Source organism: Toxotes jaculatrix, chromosome 11 (genome assembly GCF_017976425.1).
Source record: "Toxotes jaculatrix isolate fToxJac2 chromosome 11, fToxJac2.pri, whole genome shotgun sequence".
NCBI classification, from domain to species: Eukaryota; Metazoa; Chordata; class Actinopteri; family Toxotidae; genus Toxotes; species Toxotes jaculatrix.
Window position 1 is genome coordinate 13153105 of NC_054404.1, and position 24111 is coordinate 13177215.

Below are 24111 nucleotides of genomic sequence, written 5' to 3' on the forward strand. Positions count from 1 at the left end.
AAGTGTAATCCTTTGTGTAGGCACCAGATAAAACTCTCCCTTTTGATGACATACAAAATATATTTATGTGTTGGAATATGTAGACAGACATAAAGAGTGTTAAGGGGAAGAGTCATTTGTGACTTTGTTATTGCGTTATTTGGTCTCTTGAGGGCGCTGTAGACTTCTTAATTATTAACAGTGACTAGGAGCATTCATGAGTGCTTCTAAGTTGATTTAAATACATCATTAAAGCTGTTTTGGGACTGAAAGGTTAAAAACAAACAAACAAACATAATTTTCCAGTTTTCCATATCAGAAAAAAAACAAGCTATCTCCAGCTGCAGTCAGAGGTTTTCATTACACAATTTGCCTCCTGTTGTAGCTTCTTTCCAACATTGAGAGAGAAGCTGTAGGTTGTTGCGGCACAGGCTGACTTGACATACCGTTAGCCCCGTGTGATTCATTTTCCCAGATGCATTGCAGCAAAATGAGTCATGAAGTGACAGACAAACCACCTCAGTTCAATGTGTCTATCAGTGTTTCTGGGGAGGGGGGGGGGGTGAAGATGTCCTGGACTGATTCAGGACATTCTCAGACCAGACATCATCAGCATTGCGGTTTTACTGTATGTGTATATACAGTCAGTTCAAGAAATATTCAGACCTCTTCACTATTTCTTTTTTTGCACAATTAACTGTGTGATAGGTTTTTAATTTAAGTGGATTTAAAAGACTTTTGTTTACTGCACACAACCCATAATGACAAAGAGAAAACATGTTCCAAAGCCACTGTAAGTGGACTGGAGAATCAACTGTACTGTTTTTTTAAAAAATGTTGAACAAGTGACACATAGATTTATATCAGAGCAGCAACGTGCTCCAGAAATATGACTATAAATCGACCTAAAAGCAACTAGAATTTACTATTAATTTTGCATGCTGCCTATATAAATGTCATGGATAGATTATTAGAGTCCTGACAGCAGCAGAACTGTAATTAGTTTAATTAAAGAACATTTCCTTAAAGAGGAGCACAGAGTGTTACATCCTGCAATATTTCCAATTAGCTAATAAATATGCCATTAGGTTTCTGTTGCACTGACCTCAGTGTGTTTGTAAGCTGATTCATAATATGGCTGCAAGAAAAGTCCTCTTGAAATCTGAATTATAATAAGTATAAAAGAAATCTCTGACAGGTATCATGTAAAAAACATCTTGTTTATTGAAGACAGTCACAAAAAGTTGTTAATAAAGAAATAATGCAAATGATCATTTCAGTCAGTAAAAGCAGAACACAGGAGAATCCTGAAGATGCTCATTTTCAACACAATCTTTCGCTTGAAAGTGTTAACAAGACCACAAACACATCAGATGCCATGCAAGAGGGTTTCCTTATATCCACCCAGGTGTTCCCCCTTCCTCAAAGACCTGAAAACCTAGACATCCACCTGATACTAAACAGAAAACAGATGCAGACAGGGCCTTTATTAAAATAAATAAAATATGAAGAAACTGCCCTGCAGTTGCCATAAGATCACTGAACTTTTACACTAAATTTTAACTACGATGTGGGAATAAGTTTCTTTGGCTGAAAAGGTAAAATGCATCAGTGTGATTTGTAGCAACCTAAGATAGTGAACATTTAAAAAACCAAAGCCAACATCACCAACATTGCGACCACCTTTCACTACGTGCTGTATTTATCACAGCATCCCCGCTCAACGTGATTATTCTCTGCAAAAAACGAAAGTACACAGGTGTATTTATCGTCATCACCATTCATACACAAGCTGTCACAAACTAACTTTCAACAACACTTAAATCCTTTCTGCAGTATTTCCAGAAAGGATTGCACTTACTCTGAACACTTAAATCCACATGACCTCTAATACTGTACATACAGGCTTAATCAAGTAACTACATGCTTGTTTTTTTCTATAATGTTTGTGTTTTGTTTTTGTTTTTAATAGAAATGTTATCTTGATGAAACTCAGTAGCTGATTTTGATATTAGATAAATATTTTTTTTTTTTTTGCTGTCCAGCAACAAAGCACAGAGCTTCAGGTTAGAGCTCCTGGCTTGTAAGATTCTACGCCTCTCTGCTGTCTCTGAGTCTTTAGAGTGAAAGGAGGACATTTTTTTTTCTGGAATGAGTTGATGTACCAGTTGTTTATTGGAGGCAAACTCTTGGATCATCAGAGCCTTGGTGGGGGTCGAGATGGCGGGGGTCCTGGAGGCCCAGGGGGTGCACGGGCTGGGGGCGGACCTGGAGGGGGACTGACCATGGAAGGGGGTGCGCGGGAGGGTGGCGTTGTGCGGGGCCCTCTTGATGGAGGCTTTGTACGGGGCACAGAATTAGTGACCAGAGGTCGCTGCTCAGCGGGCGGAGGAGGAGGAGGCGAGGGAGAGTGATGTGTGCGAGGAGGAGCCTGGTTGTTTGGGTTGGAGTCCCCATCTTTGACCCGTTGGAAATGAATACAGCGACCCTGTAAGACATAAATACAGCTACACATCATTTCAATCCAGAATACAGATGAAAATGCAGTGCCTCTTTGTGCAAAAATAATCAATGAGCTTCTAAGATCCACCAGCCAAAGTGGTTTGTGTGAGTCTTTGCCCAGCTCTACTGACAGAGGCATGTGTGTTTGAGGGCCCTGGACAGCACACAGAGCTGCTTCTGTCCACACCTGCACTACAATAGCTGTGATGCTAGCTAAGACAGGCACACACATACATGCAGGCCTTTTGCAGTCTGAAGCTTTCCCCATTTCCCCTCCTCTTCTTTAGGAGCCTCTGCTGTGACTCAGTCTCTCTTGAAGCAGAACAGAAAGTGGTTTATGTCTCTTATGTGCTTGACTTGGGGTGATTTCAATATCCCCACAATAGTTAACAGAGGCCCCTTAGCATTTAACATAATTTACAAGTCAGAGAGAATGGAACGCTTCTCTTATTGTTCTCATTGATGGTTTTCCTCTCTTCACCCTCTCTGTTCCTTGCATAGGATCCCTCTGCAGACACACACACACACAAACTCTTGTCTTGCTCAGTCAGTGTGTGAGGGATGAAGAGTAGGTCTCTGTGTCACAGACCCTTGGTGGTCTGATTATAACACCTTATTAAACAGAGAGGCCCTAAAGTCACACAGGGGCCATTAAGGGGACCCCAGCAGCAGTAGCTTTGTGACTTAGGGGGCCATTGTGTGTTTCTATATGAGGGGGTACGTAATTGATTGGGGGAAGCTTGGATGGAGGTGTGGGGGTGACTGCTTCGGTCTTGTCGCTGGGTCGTGGTGAAAAGGCCAGTTTGTGAGCAGCAGAGAAGCAGTGTAACACCAGAGAGAGCATATGGACACAATGAGAACACAAGCTCATGAATATGAGTGTGTATGTGTGTGTGAGTGACTGTAAGCATGCCTCCACCAGAACATATGGCCTGAAAGAAACTTCAGCCTCATGAATAACAGAAACAGAGGGAGAGAAGGGTTGGGTTGGGGTAGGGGGCGTGGGGTAGGGGGATTAGGGTTGGGGGTGCAGGAGAGCACCAAAAACATAAGGCTGGTGTTGAAAAGAGCAACAGAAAAGTTGATAAGAAGAGGAGATCTTTCCACTTTTAAGTTGCCGATATGTGCATAGATGAGTTGAGCTGGGTGAGAAGTCAGCAATGCATTACTTGTGATGGGCAGTCTTCCCTGTGTGCCCCTTTGGCTGTAACGTCTGCCACTGTTTTACTTCCCCTCCTGGCGACTGTTTACTCCAAACCCTCAACTCCTTTTTAGGAGAAAAACAAAGCCCTAAAACACCTCCAGCGTCCCTCTTCACACCACTCCTCATGTCTGGCCTCTGTTTCTCTGTCTGTGCCCCAAGACTTTGCCCTTTCCTCACAAATGAACACACAAAGCAAACATAGTTTGTGGCCGTTTACAGGGAACCGATGCACACGCACATTTGTCACCATTTATAGTAAAGAAAATCGGAGAAAGACGAGAGAGCGGAGACACACATTTGACCTGACAGCTCTGCCTGTCACCTCGCATGACATTACAGCGATCCACTCACATAAGGAAAACGCTCTGTGTGCTCCATGCTAAGAGTTAACACAGTTTCTATTTAGATAATGTCAGGATAACTGATCTGAAACGGAGAGGAAGAGTTGGTTCACCCTAAATAAATTCTTAGATCTAGCTGTATCAAGCCATGTAGGTCATTTAGGTTTTATCTACTGAGGTTTAGAGATATTAGTTTCTGAACCAACCAATTGTTTTTATCTATTTCAACTTCTGATCTTGAGGGTTAACTAGTTTTTTTTTTTACAGTTTAGGGTGTTTACTGTCCATTGTGACAGTAAATATACTAAAGGTAAGTCTCTCACCAATTTGTCATCTGTATGTCTGTTTTCCTCCTAAACACAAATATGTGGATTAGCCTAGTCTTATACAGTCTATGGGATTAGCTTAAAACCAAGTCATTATTTCAACTGATTCTTAAGATGCTAATGAGGACTATATGATATGGTTGAAAGCACCAGGACAAGTGAGTAAGTGAACCTTGAGTCGAGATTGTTTGGCTACTAACCTGTCAAACCACAAACAAAAATCAATTCACCTCAACCGTATTGTAGTTGTCTCACAACTTTTATAAAACTAAAACTATCTGCATGGCTAGATTCTACAAGAGGTATGTCAGGTTTTTTTTTTTATATTTCGGTGAACTGGTCCTTTAAGTAAACTGATTGGCTTTTGAGGGAGAAGAGGCTGATGAAGGGGAGGTGCTGATGTGCTCATTTGTGCCGTCTGAGTGTGAGGACGGAGGGACGGCAGCAGCCGCCCTGTGGTCCGGTCTGCACTGTGTGACGGGGCCATCAGCGCCATCAGCTCTGGGGACAAAAGAAGGGAATCTCTTCTGTCACAATATGGCTCGTGGCCTTTCAATTCCCCATCTGTTTGTGTGACGCTCACTCGGGAGAGCTGACACACAAGTTACAGTGGCGCACACATGCATGCACGCACACACAGGAGAGAGGGATGAAATGCAAACAGGGAGCGTGGCAGAAACTGGCAGCCCGCTGATGACCGTTTGCAGAGGCAGTGAAGTGGGAGTAATGCGGGGAGAAAGCAGGACAAGCTCCTCCTGAGCTGCTGGTTAGGAATCCGCATTGAGAATTCTGATCCATGCTAGATATCGCTGTGCTTTTTACCACCTTGTTGGTAGTTTTTTTTGCAATCTCACGGTCATCCAGCTGCAGTTTCTTCCTTTTGAGAATTTTAATCTGTGCCTGTCTTTTGTCGACAATGAGAAATCATTGCTGTCTTTCATGTCTGATATGGTTATTAGCACCGGTTCTATCCACTATTTCCTTTGCAACAAAAGTAGATTTTTTTCCCCTTCATTTCTTTCCACGTGAGACGCAGGGTTTTATTTTACTCAGTTAATGGCGCGTAAAGAGAGTTTGTGGGGGTCATTGTTGAGCGTCCGTGGACCACAGCCTCACAGAAAGTGTCTCACAAAGACTCTGTTCTGACACAGATGAATTATTCTGCTCTGAGAAAAAAAAAAAAAAAACTTCCAAGATGGAAAGAAGGGATAAAAACCACTGATGATGACCACTTTTATAGACTCCAGATACAGTGGACACACACACACACATACACACACTCACGCTGATGATGAATCATGCCATTCAAAGTACAAATCGATAAATTTTATAGCTGTATGGCCTCAGCTATGAAACGCGACAATGAAACCATTTACAACTGACCAGATGTTTCACCATGACAACCAGTGTGATGATGAAAACACTTCTGTGGGGTTATGGGATGCCATACACAGGGTCAAGGTCAGATAACAGAGGCCGCTCTGATCTCTCTTATTCTGTCACACACACACACACTTGGATGGCACAGAGTGATGTCATGATTTAGAACTTTTCAGAAACGACAGTAATATAACGCAATAAAATTTGCGGCTGAAACCTTAGCACATAAAACCCTTTCTGACACAGTAGCAGTTTTTTTTTTTTTTTTTTACTGTACTATAATTATCGCTTGAAAGTAGAGAATGACTGTGTAACATGCTATTTGGAAACGTGATAGAAACCCAGTCATTTTCTAGGAGTCACAGGAAGGAGTACAGAAGATACAGTACTCCCTGTGTGTGCACAATGGCAGCTTTGATGGAGAGAGTGGTATCAGTAGCTCACTGACTCACTGTGTGTGTGTGTGTGTGTGTGTGTGTGTGTGTGTGTGTGTGTGTGTGTGTGTGTGTGTGTGTGTGAGTGTGAGTGTGAGTGTGAGTGTGAGTGTGAGTGTGAGTGTGTGTGTGTGCATGTAGAAAATCAGTACTGAGCTGATCTGTAGAAGATTGTGCTGTAGATGTTGCTCACTGACAAGTGTTATCTTTATGCAGTGTGACAGACAAAAAGGATGCAGAAGCTCAGTTGTTCACAACAGAGACAAAAAAAAAAAAACACTTTCCCAAACCTTCCGTACCATGCAACTTGCCATGTAAAGGCTTTTAAGTGGTTGTTACCCACAGAGCTATCCCCCAAATTACACATAATTACCAAATTATACTGTTCTGTCAGTCCTTATGCCTGTTTCTGGTACATCGGATTTTATAGTCATGTATTAGGTTAAGATAAAAAATGAAATGTGACTGCAGTTGAGAGGCAGGCTCACCTGGTCTCCAGGCTGCGGTCTCATCAGAGATACCTGGTCGTAACCCCTCCTGAACAGAGCCCACAGAGCATCTAGCTTCCCCTAAAAGACACAGAAAGAGACAATGACAGCTAAAAAAAGAAAAAAGGTTTTCAGATAAGAAGAATGAAAACCTTAAATATGCAATTAACGTCTAAAGGAAGTGATATAAAAAACCAACCTTAATGGGTGTGTACCACCTCCTCTGCTGTGGGGGGCGACGGGGAGGTTTTCGAGGTTTGGGCTCATAAGGTTCAAATTCCTGCTCTGGCATTTTTACAACTGCATTTTTAGGTTTGTCCAGCTTAGCACCTTCCTCTGTGGACCCCTTTTCCCCCCATCGCACCTAAAAAAGATAAAGTCAGAAAAGACATAATCAAAACATACATTCTTTTAAGTGTTTAACGTTTAAAGTTAAGTGTGTGTGTGTGTGTGTGTGTGTATACCTCCATGCGTTTGATGCCGCCCACTCCTCTTCCTCCATAGTAAGATGCATCCACTGTGGGCCACCTCTTCTTTGGCATCCCATCTTCATCGTCCGATTCCTGTGATCATGACTTCACTTATAATACGGCTCATATTCTTGAAAACACAATACTATTATTAATAATTATTACTATTAAGTCAACAAGTCACATTCATTTAGCTGGTGACTTACTGGCTCTGGAGGTGGAGGTGGTGGAGGTTCTTTGATTACCTGGAGATTATATATAAATAAATAAAGTCATTTGGTAAACAAAAAAAATATATATTTTACAAATATCCCAGAGCTGAAATACTTAAGTGTAGCCTGGTTCCAGACCTCTGAATCTAAATTCAGTCTGATTATCAGGCTGAAACATTAAAAAAAAAACAAAAAAAAAAAAACTTACCACCGTGCAGCAGAGAGGCCAGAACCACCACATCAGCAGCAGAGCCAACAGCAGGAACACCACCAGCAACGATATTAGCACGATGGTGCCGTCAAACTACACAAAAAAAACAGAATGACAGCATTAAGATTAAACTGAACTAAAAGACATCGGACGAGAAAATGAGGTGAAAATGAAAAGCAAGAGTACTCACAGCCTCCTCTGATGACAGACACAACAGAGGAGACCTCAGAGAGGAAGAAGAGAAGAAGAAGACTGGAGAACCAAGAGAAAATAAAAGGGTTGAAAGAAAGTTTATTTAAATAAGGAGGCGTCCCGAGGGGGAAATATCACTGTGTGTTGTTGTGACGGTGCAGACTGTATACACAGGATGTACTCACACATTCAGTAGTAGTGATGTGAACGGAGCTGGTGATGTAGGAGAGGCCCTCGTTCATGCTCACCTGCAGGTAGATCACCCTGCAAAACACAAACTCATGAATGATCTAATCCTCTGATCTGCACACACACACATTTTTTAGTACATATCTGCTTGTGCGCACACATTCGCGGTCGTGTTTGGGACACTGTACAAGCTTGCCCGAGGTGTCAGACACATTCCTCCATCTACTCTGTCCATACTTGCTGCCTTATAAGCACACAAACATGCTGACACAGACATAAAGCCAAAGCCTTCACAGAGGTCAGGGAGTTCTCCACCCGCAGAAGGAATCTCTTCTGTTTGGGTCAGAGCCAGACCTCTAATGTGGAAACCACAGACAGCTAAATGACTTCTTCTTCTCCAGTATTCAGTGCCGATATCCGCAGGATAGACGCAGACAACCTCTTTATTTTTTTGGCTGGGAAAATGACAGGATAGCGATACAAGCAATAAACACTGTCGTAACCGAGGACTGGGAGGCAGTGAAAGGGACAGAGGGGTATTTAACTAACAGGTTATTCCATAAAGCTCTTTAAGAATTATTAACAAAAACAGGACACATTAACAAAACAGGCAGGCAAGGGTAGAAACAGGAGACAGCTGGACTTTAGTTAAAGGTTTTGGAAAAGAATGGAGAAAGGCTTCTTGTGCTGTTTTGGGATGGTTTTGGGGTGTGGTGGGGGGCAGAGACAAGGGTGCCATTGAGTTCTGGGTTTAGGTTTGAGGAGGGGGGGTGACAAAGGGGAGGTCATTGCAGGGTGGGACGATGGGGAAGGCAGAGGAGAGGAAACAGAGTGGGGGATGGTAAGAGGAGGGTCTTTCCTGTTCTACATCCCCTCAGCACTGTCCCTCCCTTCTGAGACCTCCCTCCTAACTCTGTTTTCGCCTCCGCACCCCCTCCTGTATCCTCTCCACACCACTGTAGCTTGTCTCATAACTCATGCTACACTGACTTCAGAGTAGGAAACTGCCGGTGCAGGTGCCACTCATCTTTTCTACTACTTCCTCCCTCCCTTTTCTGCCCCCCCCCCCCCGTCGACTTTCCCCATCATTTGGTCAGCCCTACTTTCAGGCAGGCAGGGGACACGGTGCTATCAGCTCCTCTCTGACAGAGAGATCTCAGCCCCTATCAATCATCAATCTGCCCACTATATATGTCTTTGCCCTGTGTGTGTGTTTGTGTGCATGGGCGGGGGGGGGGGGGCTGCATCCGGAAGGTTCCCAGTCAACACAGATTTGTGTGACAGCAACGTCAATGACTTCATTATATGCGACAAGGCTCGGGTGAAGCAGGAGGTGATTGAGGGTCTTTGGGGTTTGGGTGAAGAGGTGATGCTGGGAGCTGGAGTCCCTGAGACCTCCTGCATAGACTTTACAACCCCAAAACAGGAAGCATTTCACCTATAATGTGATATGACATGTAAGGGTGATTTCTAGAGCTCTAAATACTGATTATTGTTCGTACTGATTACATTTAGTCTATAAAATGAAAGGAAACGGAAAAATCTGTTTTGCAATCTGTATTGGGAGGTGATAGTTATACTATTGGTATAACCTGCTTCCTAACATGTGGGTGGGTTCAGATGTCTTTCTAGCTACATGGTTCACTGTATGTCTGTGAATAAAATGTAAACATGCTTCTATTTATTTTAACACTGATTTTTATTTTTTTTATTTAATATACCAGGGTCTGCGCTTTTCCCCCCACTCAGTGGGGCCGTGGACTGATGCTGTGATAATGGACTTGGCAACACCAGCTTGACGAGGCCCACATACTTGGTGTTTAATTTTGACTCTAAGCACTGAGGAAAGCCATGAGATGGGGCTGAAAGTTTGAGGAAAACAAGGGTGTGGACCTTGTGCTAATTAAAGTTATTTATTTATTTTGCCAAGTTGATGTTATCTTGGACAATCTGTTAGGCTCTTCGGATAGTGTTTTAATTACTGTGGTTTTGTTAGTTTTCATCCTCTTAAAAAAAAAAACAGATTCTTTTGAGAGGACTAAAAATATCACCATTTTGGCACACAACACTACACGAAGGACAATTTTGTACCACAAACACCTGCCCAGCCTACACAGAGGCACTCTCGCTTCACTACGCATTTCCACATCTATCCGCACGTCATCGCTCTACAGCCCAGAATTCATCAGCCAGCTGTTGGCCTCCTCTCTGGGCCCTTCAGCCATTCACAGCTGACTTCCTCTTTAGTAGCACTCAGGGTGTTAGGCAGTGCTGACTCTGCTCTAATGGGCTTCTGTTACACGGAAAGGATGTCTCCTTCAGGCACCATTGCAGAGTGTAATGATGCTCCCTGTTCTGCTCTGCTCTCAGGAGGAGCAAGCCCAACCTGCCATAACGCCACGCTGGCAACTGCTATCAGACACAAAGGCATGCTAAGGACCAGATATTTGATGGACCGTGTAATTTGTAAATGTATTGATTTGGCTCTTATGACTCATATGTTCTGGCATTATGTCAAACTCTAAATAATTATGGCCTACTTTTGTCATAAGGTGTGATTGAAATATACAGTTGTATGGCAGACTCTTAAATCTTCCTGTAGCCACAATATAAAAACAGAATTCCTTTTTCTCCATCTCTGAGCGGTACTTACCCACCAAAGCAGTACTTTTCACTGGCGGACAAGACAAGCTCAAATCACACTAGAAATCTGAGTGACAGCAACAAGACAGATGATGACTGGGAGGTGTCTGAGGCCGCAGGCTGGAGTGTATAATTATGCACAGGACTGCAGGCAGTGGGGACGGGAGGGCTGCTGGGCCTCGGTCCTCTCCGAGCTCAGCCCACAGCATCGCTCTGTCTGCCCCGCAAGAAACTTCTGCTCTGAATCTCCAGGAGCAAAGCTGGAAGCCCTCAGAGGAAACTTTACACTGCCCGGCCGACTCCACTCACACTTTCCCTCTCCCAAAGTATCAGACCGAGATTGGGATCCATCTCTCGCACACACGCACATGCAAATACACAAACACATACACGATTTGCGAAGGTCCTTTCCAGCAGGCTCTCATTAAGTCATGTTCCTGGGCTCTACTCCTGTTGTCCCCTTGTGATTGGTGTCTGGCTTCGTTAGCTGTGACAAACACTGATTGATCACAGACACTCAATGACTTTGGCCCTAATTTGTTCAAGGACAGCAGTCTTCTGTGCCCACACCAAACTTGAATGCAGCTGGCAAGGATCTAGCATATCTTGCTCAAAGTGTTACAGCTGTACATGGAGAGTTTGGCAATTGGAGTAATATCTAAGAGATGGCGTAGGGGTGAAAAGGTGGTGAGAGCCAAAAGAGATATATCCAGCTCACCTCCCAACCTCCTCTACAACAGGAGCAGGACAGAGCAGGAAGGTATCCTCTATTCCAGCTGGTCTCTCATCTGCACAGGGAAAAACAAAATCACGCTTTACGATGTAGAAATTTAAAAATCTGCAGCGTAGACACAGTTCCCGCATTCTTCTTAAATGCATAAGCCAAACCAGAATCCCATGATCCATTAAAGTACATGAATTAATGTATTGCAGCATATTTGCTATAATAAGAAGCATGCAAGAAAAAAATACATCAGAATTCAGTGCTCTCTTTAGATGTATTTTCTTTTTTAGTTTGGATGTATTTTCCAAATCTTTTTATCCTGTGTAACCTGTGTAAAATATGTCCTGGTGTCTCGAGCACTTTGCAGAACTTACCCAGAGTGTGTGTATCATTCAGTTTGAAGCTGCAGAGGACCTGATTGATGTTCCTGGCATGGAGAAAACCATTGCCTCTCACCACCACCTGGAAACTCTCTGAAACAAACAGAGAGTAGGCAGCATCAGGCATAATGAGCAGTATGTAGACTTATTCATAAGAGATATTTTCAGCCATGTGAGAGAGAAAACTGGTCTCAGATTTTGATTTGAACAAGACAAGAATTTCTAGCATACCACTGAGGTGAGCGCTGACAACCATTCTCTTTTTCTGATGCGCTCAACTTAAGCAGTAGAAACTTGTTCATGCTTCATTACTGCTTGTTTATATCTGCGTGCTTGTGCGTGTATGTGTGGAAAGGCCATAATATGCTCCAGTGGTGCTAATGCTTAAAGTGTTGCTATTCACAAATATCTTAGACTGTGTTGTAGCCGGAAGGTGTGTGCATGTGTGTGTGTGTGTGTGTGTGTGTGTCTCTTTGACCTTTAGTTTCCCCCAGGCACTGTTAAAGCACACTGACAGTGGCTTGCCAGCATATGTCAGAGTGTCTATGTGGCTGCTACCCAGCATATGTTAGAGAGTGGGAGAAAGAAAAAAAACAGTTGCTTAAAAACATGCCTGTAGGGCTGACAACAGCACAGCACTGTCAAAGTAGGTCTGACCTTACCTATGGCACCATGGCATGGCATTAGCACACGTGTGTGTCTGTAAGCAGAAGTGTATGTGAGAGTACATATGTAACTTGTATATACTCTATGTGCACACTGTATATGTTTTTTTTTTTTCTGAGGAATGTGTAAGTGTGTATATGTCCTCAGTATGTGCATGCCCCAATGTGTGTAGGCATGTGTGTGTGCGCTTGTGGTCTCTGGCTGTGCACTGAGGTTTCCTCTAGCATTATCCTGGCTAATGGAAGTGAACATTTGCCACACCTTTAACATTTAAAGCTCCAGCGTGAAGATCACTGGATAAAAACATCACAGGGTGTGAGTGTATATGTGACAGTATTTCCTTAAAGGTCAGACAAGCTGCAGTGAAAAGCCATAAATACACATACACAAACAGCGATGGAGCTGAGAGGAGAGAAGAAATATCACTTTACAGATGTCTGCATGTATCTACATGTTTACAGATGCTGCAAAAATGTTGGAAAAGTACAGATTTCTGTCTGGAGGAGATCCAAGATGGAAACTGGTGATGTACAAGACAGATGGAAACTGAAATGGAGCTCTCACCTGTATGATATACTGTTTATGATACAGATTTAAGATAATACATATCACTAAACACAGTGCACCTCAGCAAAATAAAACCTTCTCTAAGTCAAATTTCTAATATCCTAACTGTGCACACAGCTGACCTCATGCAACTGTGTCTGTCTGCATGTGTGTGTTCATGCTTTTTTACGGCTGTTCAATGACTTGCAACTTGTCAGTACTGTTCATGTCACTTTGTCAGCAAGACTCAGATTCTACATGCGTACGCGCACACACACACCACCCGATTACCCACACATCTAATTACAGGCAGCCTTATCATTTCATGTGCACCAAGCCCAATGTCTTCTCCTTCCCCCTGCCCTAGTTTTACTGTAAAACCCCACCGCAACAATCAGAACCATGAATTACAACTATGTAATACAATACAACATCAAATAACTTGGGCTGTACTCATTTTCTCATAAACTGATGGCTTATGCGGTTTACAGCCACAACAACATGCAACTTAATGAGGGGACTTAACACTAATTATGCCTAATGCTCAGTGCCTTGGCTGCTTTAGCAGTCATCCCCCTTTCACACAATGTTACCATCAAATGACATGAGCTTCACTGTGACAGGGCGCATGTGCACACACAAAAATACACAATGTCCAGAGCAGATATTAGTTTTAATTATGAGAGTAGTTAATGTCAAGTTCTTGTAAAAGAGAACAAATAAAAAAAAAAACATGGTTGTAAAGTAGGTAGTGTACTGCATTGCATATTACATTTACTTAAATATGTAAAAGGTTAACATTTATCAGAACAGGATCTTTTCAGTTCAAAAATTAAATATGAATCAACTTTAATATTTACAAATTAAAGCCATTTGTTTAAAAATGTATTCTCAAATATCAAATATTAGATTTGGTTGATTTCCACAAATCTCTTAAATCTGAATGAATAAGTGATCTTCTACACACACACTCTGACACACTATGTACACTGAGGCTTGATGGGCTAAAAGGTCAGTGCTGTCAGACACATGGTGGGCAGGGACTGGTGGTGCCCTGCTGACATGTACAACACATATGCTGCTGCCCTCTCCTCTCTGCTTGCCTCCGTGGCCACATGTCCATTTACATCTACACCTGAGCGTTTGACAAGGATTAAATTTGTATGAATGTCTGTCTGTGTGTGACTATACACATGTTCGTGTGTGTATGTGTGTGTGTGTGGGAGAAAATGGGGTACGCCTTGTCCGAACAGCGGCTCTTCAATCACGTTAGTGCGACGGGACAGTGAAGGGCAGGGAGGGGCAAAGGAGGAAGGGACAACACAGGGGAAAGGGTCAGACGTTAATGAAAGCAGCAATCTCTGCTGTCATGTTAGATCTAAGGCCCAACTCTCACTATCCTCTCAGTGTGTGTGTGTGTGCTTGTGTGTGTGTGTGTGTGTGTGTGTGCATGAGGGAAATCAGTATTGTCATGTCTGATAGTGCGGCCCAGCATTCACTGTCCAGTCTGATGGCCTGTTTGCAGGCAGCTTGGTCTGGTCACTTCACATCAGCATGAGGGACATGTGTGTGCTTGAAGATGTGTGTGTATATGTGTGTGCTGACTGGAGAACATCTAAACATCTGTGTGTTGCTGTACAGCACGCATGGTATGTGACTACATGCAGACAGAGAGGAAGACAGAGAGAGAGACTGTCACAATACCTATGCAATATGTCAGAACGTGTACATGTATGTGTAAATGCACCAGGATGGATGGATGTGGGTAGATGGTTACATTCAAACCTTTGAGTAGTGCTGTCCACAGCCTTTCAGTTCAAAATAAAAGCAAGCTCTCGCTAAATGTGTTTGTGCTCGACAGTCACATTATTTTACATTATACTGTAAGATTAAGTCTCTCTAAGCAGATCAAGATCTTTAAGTAAAGGACAGAAGTGGCAGTAATTTCTCTACAGTAAAATTTAAAGCCATTCATAGGCATAAGATGATGCACCATAACAATCCTTGCCCTTCATTAATTAGGCCAGAATCAGGCCTTGGTTAAAGCGGGTCCGTGGTTTCTTAGTTCACTGACCATTAGGCTGCTCATCAATCGAATAATAAATGAGGCTGGAGGATATTTGTCCACATGTCAAGTGACACACACTCCGACTCTGGCAAGAACCCACAAACTGTAATGGGTACAACTGTGATTCTTTTATTATTCCTTACTGATTTTTGTCCTTGTAGGGCAGCACTGCTGCTTCTCTCCTCTCCTCATATCCTTTCCTGTCCTTCATATCACATAATGGATGTTAATCTACTCGGGTTGTCCTGGTAGCACGGCTCCAAATGCACTCTCTTAAGTGAGTCCTAATAAGGTCATGTCAAAGCTCATCCATCCTGCTGGCTACACATAAAAGCTCTCTCTGTCTCTCCCCCCTCTTTCTTAGCTGTTATTCAACCTCTTACTTCCTCAAGCTCCTTTCCAGAAGCAGAGGAGCTAGACGTGTGGACAGAAGGTGAGGCAGAACACAGGGTCGAAACAAGTCCGAATGACTATTTAGCTTATACGATATGGCAAACTAGGCCAGAGAAGCAGCCATCCTTAAAGATTCACTGCTAATTCCTCTGACCAACACCCGCCCCCCCCCCCCCTCCCTCTTTTTAGCACACACGCTGTGCTGAAGCGGCTATGCTAATTTTCCCCCGGCCGTGAATGACAATACGCTCTCTGTCACTCTGCGGTCATAAGCGTCCATGCGATTACTCAACCTCATGTTCCACTCCAGAGGCTTCAGATGACTGTCATCTTACACAATCGCTCACCGTGACTGCCCGGTGCCTTAACAAGGAGGGGAAAACCCTTGCTCCTCACACCTCTTACCTCCTGCACACACACTGGACGGCTCTGCTGCTAGAATCTCAATACAGGACCTCTTGATGATCTGAGAGACACGAAAGAAACACAAAACAAAACAAAATAAAAAAAAAACCTCACAGTCAGAAGATAATTCAATAATATAATATGATTTGGTGTGTCTCTCTTTGTGGGTATGTGTTTGTGTGACTATATGTGTGGTATCTATGCGTCATACCGAGTCAATGATTCCCCTGAGGGCCTGGAAGCCTCCCCATACAGGAAACACATGTTCCATAGTGTCTGCAATAGTTGCGAGCTAGAAAAACATACAGACAGAAAGAAAAAAATGTATTTGCTTCTTTCTTTTTTTTTAGGCATTTGCAACATCTTGAGTGTCCCTTCTGTAGATCTTACCTGGGTCTGGTTGAAATCTTTGACCCCTACACAGTAAACAATGGCTCCCATAGACCTGGCCCTCTGCGCCTGTAAGAAAAGAATAAACAAACCAAAATGCAGAGAATATAAAGAGACTCTGGTTAAGCTTATGGTGTCAAATACATCTCCCAAAAAAACATATCTAGGTTTCTCTGTCCACATGGCAGAAATTTTAGACAGGAGCCAGGCCGCATTATTAAAACACTGCCACAAAAGCGAGTCATTTAGAAAAAAAAAAAAAAACAATTTACAGGATTTGTAAGCTTTGACAGGAATCCAACAATGAGCACTGTAAAGAGTCACAGGAAGTGAAGAAATTCACAACTGTAAGATTAGTCAGGCTTCACGGCTTCTATTCGGCTCACCAAAGCAAATTCTTGGCAATAAAGTACTTGCTTTAAGTACTTGTAGTTGTTTTTACGAAACAACTAATGGAGCACTAAAGAGGCCAAGTTATTTGTGTTCAACTTGCAGGTGCATCAATCAAAAAATGTGAAATTATTTAAGATGTCAAGAGGAACAAGAAAATTGCAAAAAACATCAATAAAACAGAGCAGCAATATCCACTCAAGCCTAACAAACAGGAATAGAGTAACAAGACCCACCCACAGGAAGTGTTTGCTTGTGACTTAAATCTAAAATCCTTTTTTAACCCTAAAGTGTTCACAATATTTTGTCCAGCTCCCCAAACCCTTCTATTTGCTAACACATCCTACCTCTCGCTGAGCTGTATCAAACTGCCACTCATTCAGTTCGCCGTCAGTCAGAGCGATGATAACACTGGCTGTCCCTGAAGAACACACAACTTTTATATTCTCTGAAACAATGTACTGAATGTGAGCTAATGTAATGAGCACATGAAACAGAGCTTACCGTGCTTCTCTTGATATATCTGCATATTGGCCTGCAATAACAAAGAGGGTGTTAGAGAAGGTTCTGAACCAGTGAAGTTAACGGGAAAGGAAACAAGTATGGTTTCAGACAGTACAAGAACCAGAACTGAGACTCATGAATTAAAACATGTTGATATCGTTACAAAGCCAGCACACAAATCTCACTATGCTCAGTGTAATTTTTAGTTTGGGTATTTCAAGGTAAGTGGGTAAGTGGTATTTCAAGTACGCTCTACGACTGAAGATTGGTAAGTGCTCTTTTAGGGCCTCAGCACGAAGCCTACCTACACATGGCTGGATGAGTATACCACTTTCTAGCATGTTGCTGGTCGCTTTGCTTTAGATTTTCATCTGGAAATGATGCTAAATCTTTAACCACCAAAACATCTTTCTGTCTGAATTAAAAATGAAAACCAGACCATGTAGATGTGTGGAGACATGCTTAATTTTACAATGCCTCACTTTCATACTTGTCCAGAAAGCTCAGCAGTTTCAAGAGGCAGCAAGTAATTTGTGTCCTGAGCCACTCCTCATACTTATCTAATTCATCCTGGTTTCCAGCTGCCAAGCTCAATTAATCCTCAGTGGATAAGTTCCCAAATAAAATCTTATAGCAAAGACTAAGCTAGTGTAATTTGGGCTGGTTTTTCCAGTGTGTTTGGTCTTTAAACCCCGCCTTACCATCTCTAGGCCCAAGTTCATAAATGTGTCTCCTCCGGGGATAACCCTTCTCAGAGACGTTAAGCCTGCGGTAATGGCCTCCCTGTGGGGTAAACAAACAGCCAGATAAAATACCCTGGAAGAAGGTTGTCCTCAGGAAAAGGCGCGTGTAGAGAGTGGTTGGAGTTGGCAAGTCATTTTGTAGCTCAAGTAGTGTCCAAGTGTTAGTCCCAAGCCAAAGTTGTCCTCAGTAGACTTAATGCACTGCTTTGTATTAGTAGGCTTCCTAAAGCTGGATGAAATTTATATGCAATTAAATTTTGAGTTGCAAGAAAAAAAAACATCCTGGTCTCCAAAGATTTAGAACCACTAAGGGAGATAATCACATGAGGAGATGACATCCCTGCATATTACAGGTAGACAGAGATCCAGACAGAAGATGCAGTGACATATCAGAAGTTGATCAGGTGTGGCTGTTACCTGTTCTCGGTCAGTTTCATAATGATGTTTCCCCGCGTGGAGAAGACTATGAAGGACATTCTCAGCATGGGGCTGCAAACACAGTTGTTTCACATTAACATTGACGAAAGCAGAGAAAACAAAACATCCCACAACATGAATGACTAATCCTGCTTGTACCTGATAAACTTCTCTGCCAACTGCTCCACAAAGGAGTAAATCTCTATCCAGTGATTCTTCACACTTCCAGATCTGAAAAACAACAAAAACACAACCTTTTAAGGAAAAAATGCGATGTTACCACAGATGACTAATTATCATCAGCCACAGCCGATATGATTTTATTGAATCAAATGCAGCATTACTAGGAAATTTGGCCAGATCTCACAGTAAGTTTGGGTCTGTTCATACAAAAATAAGAATGTATTTTGTTTGATAAGAGAAAAACAGAGCTGACTGTGTGAAACTATGAAAGTTTGCATCCATGTTAGAGGTTCTAGGGATGCTAACGGTCTGGTAGTCCATCTGTCCACCACTTTGGTCCAGGCCAAAATATCTCAACAACTATAGGAAGGATTAAACTAAGGCATAAATAAGTAATAATGGCAGTTTCACTAATATTTAACAGAAATACAAATCTATATCTTGCACATTTAGGTAGCAAGGTCGTCACTTTTCATAGGATGTGATTCAAAGGTGGTGTGGGTTTTTAACAATAGATACAAACTTGTACAAATTGGATGGAGATATGTTTCAGGAACAACAGCAAGACTTTATCTCCTCCACATTTGAGGACATTCCTCTGGCTGCTCAGTCACATTGCATTACTTTGGACTGTAACCTGTCAGTGGTGAGAGCTGCCGGTTAGCCTGCTACATGCTGCTGTGGACATGACAGTCTTCTTAATGAAGCCCAGTCCCAGGGGGCTGCTAATGGGGGCTAATTGCTGCTGGGCCAGAGGGCTGAGGTTAGACAGGGACAGATGTAGCAGTCTGCCTCTAGCAGGGACCATGTAGCAGGCAGCTGGCCTCTGTGTCCGTATCTGTGTGTGCATAGTATCTGTGTTTATGTGAGTGTTCGTGCGTGTGTGTGGCTGTGTGTGTGTGTGTGTGTGTGGCTGTGAAGGGGAACAGATGGTCCCAGTGAGCACAGCAAGTCTAACAACAGGTTGGGGGTCCGTAGAGTGAAAAGGCTGTGACATGAACAACAGAGGGACGCAGGAGTAACACCCAGCAGGGGGTGAATGTGAGTGAGTGTGTGTGTGTGTGTGTGTGTGAGAGTGTCCGTTGAAGGATGCAACATCAAACAGCTTATATACCACACTCAGCAAAGGGCAGGGGGCTATGTATGTGTGTGCATGTCAGTGGGTAAGAGGGTCATAAACAGTGAGAGTGTGAGCTGGTTAGATTCATGATGGCTCTTTTGTGCCTCCCATTTAACCAGTCGCTTCTTGATCCACTTATCCTTTTCCCTGGAAGTGAGAGCTTGATAAAACCCCTGCGTTGGGAGGAGTCCCCAGGGGGAACTTGAACTTTCTTAATTGACCAAAAAAATCTAAAGACTCACCGTGTTTACTGATACGCAAACACAACAAAAGCTCAGTTTTAATCCAATGTGCAGGACAGAAAGTTTTTTCAAACAAAAATGAAAATGTTTACAGTGCCAAGTGTACAGCTAAACAGATGGAAGCTCTTTTTATTGGTTAATTATCTAGGTCAACTGTCAAGCAAATACCTGCAAGTACCAGTTCCTCAGATGTGAAGACTTGCTGTTTTATATCAGTGAATATCTTTGGGTTCTTCACTGTTGTTCTGGTTAAACAAACAATTTTCTGACATTTTTTTGGAAAAATAATATTATTTGTTTAATCGAGAAAGCAAATGAGAGATTGATCACTCAAAAATAATCCCTTTCAATATCATACGAGTGAATTGCTTTTAAATATTACATGCATTTGAAAAATCCTCATTCTCTGGAAATGTACCATTAAATTCAAAGTCGGTTCTGCTTTCATTATCATGCAATGAAGTTCAGAAATTGTTCTCCAGCGATCTACCTGTACTCCTACGCTTGTAGAATATGAGGGCAGAATCTCTTTTAGCTGGCAATATTTACCCTCCAAAGTACTTAGATCAGTAAAAACAAATCTTTCTATTCTGAACCCAGCCATAAAACACAACACCTATTATTCTATTTGTGGGCAACCAGATAGAGAGGAAAAATGCAGCCTGGTATTTGGTGTGGGTCAGACGTGGAGTGTAGGAATGTGGGGAGCTGATGGTAGTTTAGCTTCTCTAATGTTCGTTCTGTGTCTACAGAGATGCTTCCAGTGGAGCACACACACATTCTCTACTCAGCATGCCTCAAAACCTTCTGGACATTGAGGCCACAGCCAAACATGCGACTAAGACAAATAGTGAAGAGGTAAAGACCACTGTACACAAAAAATACCTAATGTATGATTTTGCTCTTTTCTCTATCACAGAAACAATAAGCTTAGGTCACTGTGTGGCATTTAAGATGTGCAGAGCAGCAACCAAATCGGTGCCATCTCAGGAGAAAGATTGGCAGCTTCCTGAAGGTCTGCTGAAGCATGCTGGTCCAGACAGTCAGACAAACAGAGGCGTACCAGAGGCTTGGCCATGCGTGACGTGCCACGCTCCCCGGGCTCCTCCTAAACTTTTTGAAGCAAAGGGTAAAGACTGAAGAGCGGCTGACAGATGCTGCCGTGGACAACTGAAAGACCATCAAATGTGTCGCAGCCAGAGCAAAATGTCACTCAACACGTCCACCTCACAGCTCATAGGTAGTGAGTCTAGGGCAACCGAGGACATGGAGCATACAGCTTTTTTAAACCATTACCTCACCGTACTCCCAAATGTCATACACAGATACCACAGTGTTTAACTCTGTCGCCACAAAATCACTGCACTCTGTCGTTCTTTTGAAAACATCATCTATTCTTTTGACATTACAACCTGTTATTGTTCCACACATGGGGCAACAAATTCAACCATAGCTCATGTTTTTTTGGATGTGTCACCCGCTCTCTCTCTCTCTTGCTCTGCTCCCTTTGCATGTTTTGACATGTTTGATTTTTCTGTGTCCACGTACATAATCTCACCTTGCAGCTCGAGCCAAGATAAAACAAAAATGTCAATTATGATGTCTGAGCAGCCACAAACAGCAGCACAATTTGAGACCGCAGAAAGGTCATGCACAGATAATTACCGGTACAGACACGCTCGCACCGCTTAAAAACGGTGGCAAAAACATACTCACTGTCCATGAAGCCTGAAAAATCTTACTATTGCAAGACAAGTACGTTTGCTGGTGCTGTGAGGCGGCCTAATGTGCATTCCTCTTGGCTTGCCAGTGTAAAGTCTATTGAGTTTCAGGTGATTAAAAAGTGTTGGCATATGGCATTAAGATATTGAAAGACTGATCTTAGTTAGTCTGGTTAGTCTGAGAGTTGGTGCTAATGTTAAAAATAGGGGCTTCCTGGCCACGTAGAGGCCTAAGAGGTGAAACTAATTGCAAGGTCTCTGATCTAAATCAGGCTCTGGGCCTTTGTTTGTCATTCTTCCTCTTTCATGTCTAATTTCCAGTGAACCCTCTATGCACTTCAATCACACAAAGACACACATGCCCAAACAAGAAACAGGTCATTTTAGGATCAGTGGAAGATCAATTTTAGGTATAAAGTTTTAAAAACACAACAGTACCACTAGAGCATAGTTTAAAAGGTTGTGACCATTAAAAAGGGGTTGTCAACTGTAATTGTAAGATAAATAAATTCTGGTTCAGATATTCTGTTTCCTGTTTATGGGAGGTAATTGGCTGACTTGTCTGTTCCTGGCAACATCCTGTTGAACTGAAGAGGTAATTAAAAGGCAAAGCAAGTTATGCTGGGGGAAGATACACACTATCCAAATGGCTTTTTCACAACTTGGTAAAATGTTGCTCTTACAAATGACTTAGTACTGATCTATAAAGCATTACTAAACACCCTTTTAAGCAGTAATAAGGTGATTAGTAACATCTTTAAAGCTTCTTATAAAAAAAACTAACTGGTATCAATATGCATGCCATGTTTTCTTTTCTTTTTTTCATAACAAACATCAGCCTAGTCAGATTCAGTATTGAGAAATCTAATTCCCTGCAGGAAAACAATAGAGAATGGACCCTGCTTCCAGTCACTGCACGTCGGGCTCAGGATACAATCGGCTCACAGTGGATGGAGAGAAGAATAGTTTAAAAGATCACCGGGCCACATAGCACCACTGTGGGGCAGCTGCTGCAGCTGTGTCCGCAGGCGTCATCGGCCTGAAACTCTATCCATCCTGCTCGCCCTGCCCACATCCCGTGGGTAAAGATTCTGCCTCGCCGCTGTGAACCGGACGAAAAGGGGGAAAAAAGGCATGCCCTAATGTCTGAAATATTCATCCTACTTCAAATACAACGCCGTATACCTCTGCACAAAGGCACTCAAAGATAAACAATGAGATGTTAAGTGGTTTTGGACGCGTGGACACGCCATTTAACAAGAAACCGCTATTTAACATTTAAGACTGACTAAATGATTCGAAAAGGGCATTTGACAAAGACTGAGCGTCCGACTTCACAAGTTAAAACTTGTAGATTACTTTTCTCTCGTACCGTTACAACAACAGAGACTGAATCCGACTGATGCGCTTCGCGTTTCCAAACAACTGGGCAGTTGCATGGCAATGCGCAGCGATGAGAAACTAACAAAGCCATAAATAATATCGGGCACTCACTTGTCCAGGACAAAATAGAGGTCGAAGGCGCCCTGACAGGACCTCTCCTCCTCCTCCTCCTGTTGCTCCCCTTTCACCGAGACATCGAGAAAGAAAATTCCCAGCAAAGCCAAAGCGAGGAACACGCGAGTCTGTGTCCTCGCCATCTTTCCCGGTTACTGTTAACTGCTCCAAAACACCGTGGCAGCTAAAGATCTTCACATTTTCTCTCTGTCGCCTGTCTCTGAATCGTGTGTATATCGTTTCGCGTCTCGGTGTTCTTAGGTTGAGTGCAATCAGCCCACAGGAGTCTTGTTCAGTTTAAGCCGGGCTCTCTCCAAGCCTTTCTCTTTCAGCTGAGGAAAAAAAAAATGCAGGAGGGCAGGATGGAAGAGAGGAGCGACACCCGAGGAGAGATACAAAACTCCACTTTTCCACTGAAAAAAAAAAATCCTTCCCCACAAATCATGAGAAGTATTGAGCTGATGTATCCACTGTATGTGGTGGGATATCCCAGAATAACAAGATACAGACTGTTTGGGGATGGAGGGGGGGGGGGGGGGGGATCAGGAGTGACTCAAGAGTGACTGAGTCTTTTTTTTTTTTTTTAATTAATCTTCTGAAACACTAGAAGGTTATGAATCACACACGTTACATAAATTTCATTCAATTTAAGTTCAAGTCCTTTGATGCAAAGTTTCTCCTCTATATTTTTGCTTTTATAGTTCTTGAAATGATTTAAAAAATTCAAATCAAACAGACCGGTTTCGCATGGTTAAGGATTTAAAATCATATTTAACAAAACCGTCCTTTCGTACCTTGTTTTGAATATTTATGTGCCTCGGAATTTGCAGTCTGTTTTCAAGAAGAAAAAAAAAGTGCTATCCACACAGTCTCAGGCATTTCGCCCCCAAATGAAAAACACAGGAACTGCAAAGACAAGCGCAATTTAGTTATGGGCCTAGTGCAAATGGACCCATGAACCGATGTGATGTTGAAAGGTTTTCAAACTGTTCCTGTGATTGTTATTAAAACTCGAGGAAATGCTATCTAACGTCAAATAACGTACTGTTCAGCCTATAGTGTGGACTAATTATGGGCTACTTTAACCAGACGGTTAGAGTGCGCCCGAGGACTCCCCATCCAAGGCTTTTATGTGCTTCCGCTCTCTCATT

General features: G+C 42.7%; 1 protein-coding gene across 1 annotated transcript; it reads right to left on the bottom strand.

The window, feature by feature from the left end:
- Positions 1–1185: 1185 nt before the first annotated feature.
- antxr1d (ANTXR cell adhesion molecule 1d) lies at positions 1186–23432 on the bottom strand. The gene is made up of 18 exons (XM_041049157.1): positions 22958–23432; positions 18357–18428; positions 18198–18269; positions 17739–17820; positions 17038–17068; positions 16881–16954; positions 16144–16212; positions 15965–16045; positions 15754–15814; positions 11670–11768; positions 11290–11359; positions 7925–8003; positions 7545–7640; positions 7331–7369; positions 7119–7217; positions 6854–7018; positions 6655–6735; positions 1186–2467 (listed from the first exon to the last, which is right to left on the bottom strand). Exons 1-18 carry the CDS (start codon positions 23101–23103, stop codon positions 2177–2179), a joined length of 1707 nt encoding a protein of 568 aa, XP_040905091.1. The 5' UTR covers positions 23104–23432; the 3' UTR covers positions 1186–2176.
- Positions 23433–24111: the final 679 nt, after the last annotated feature.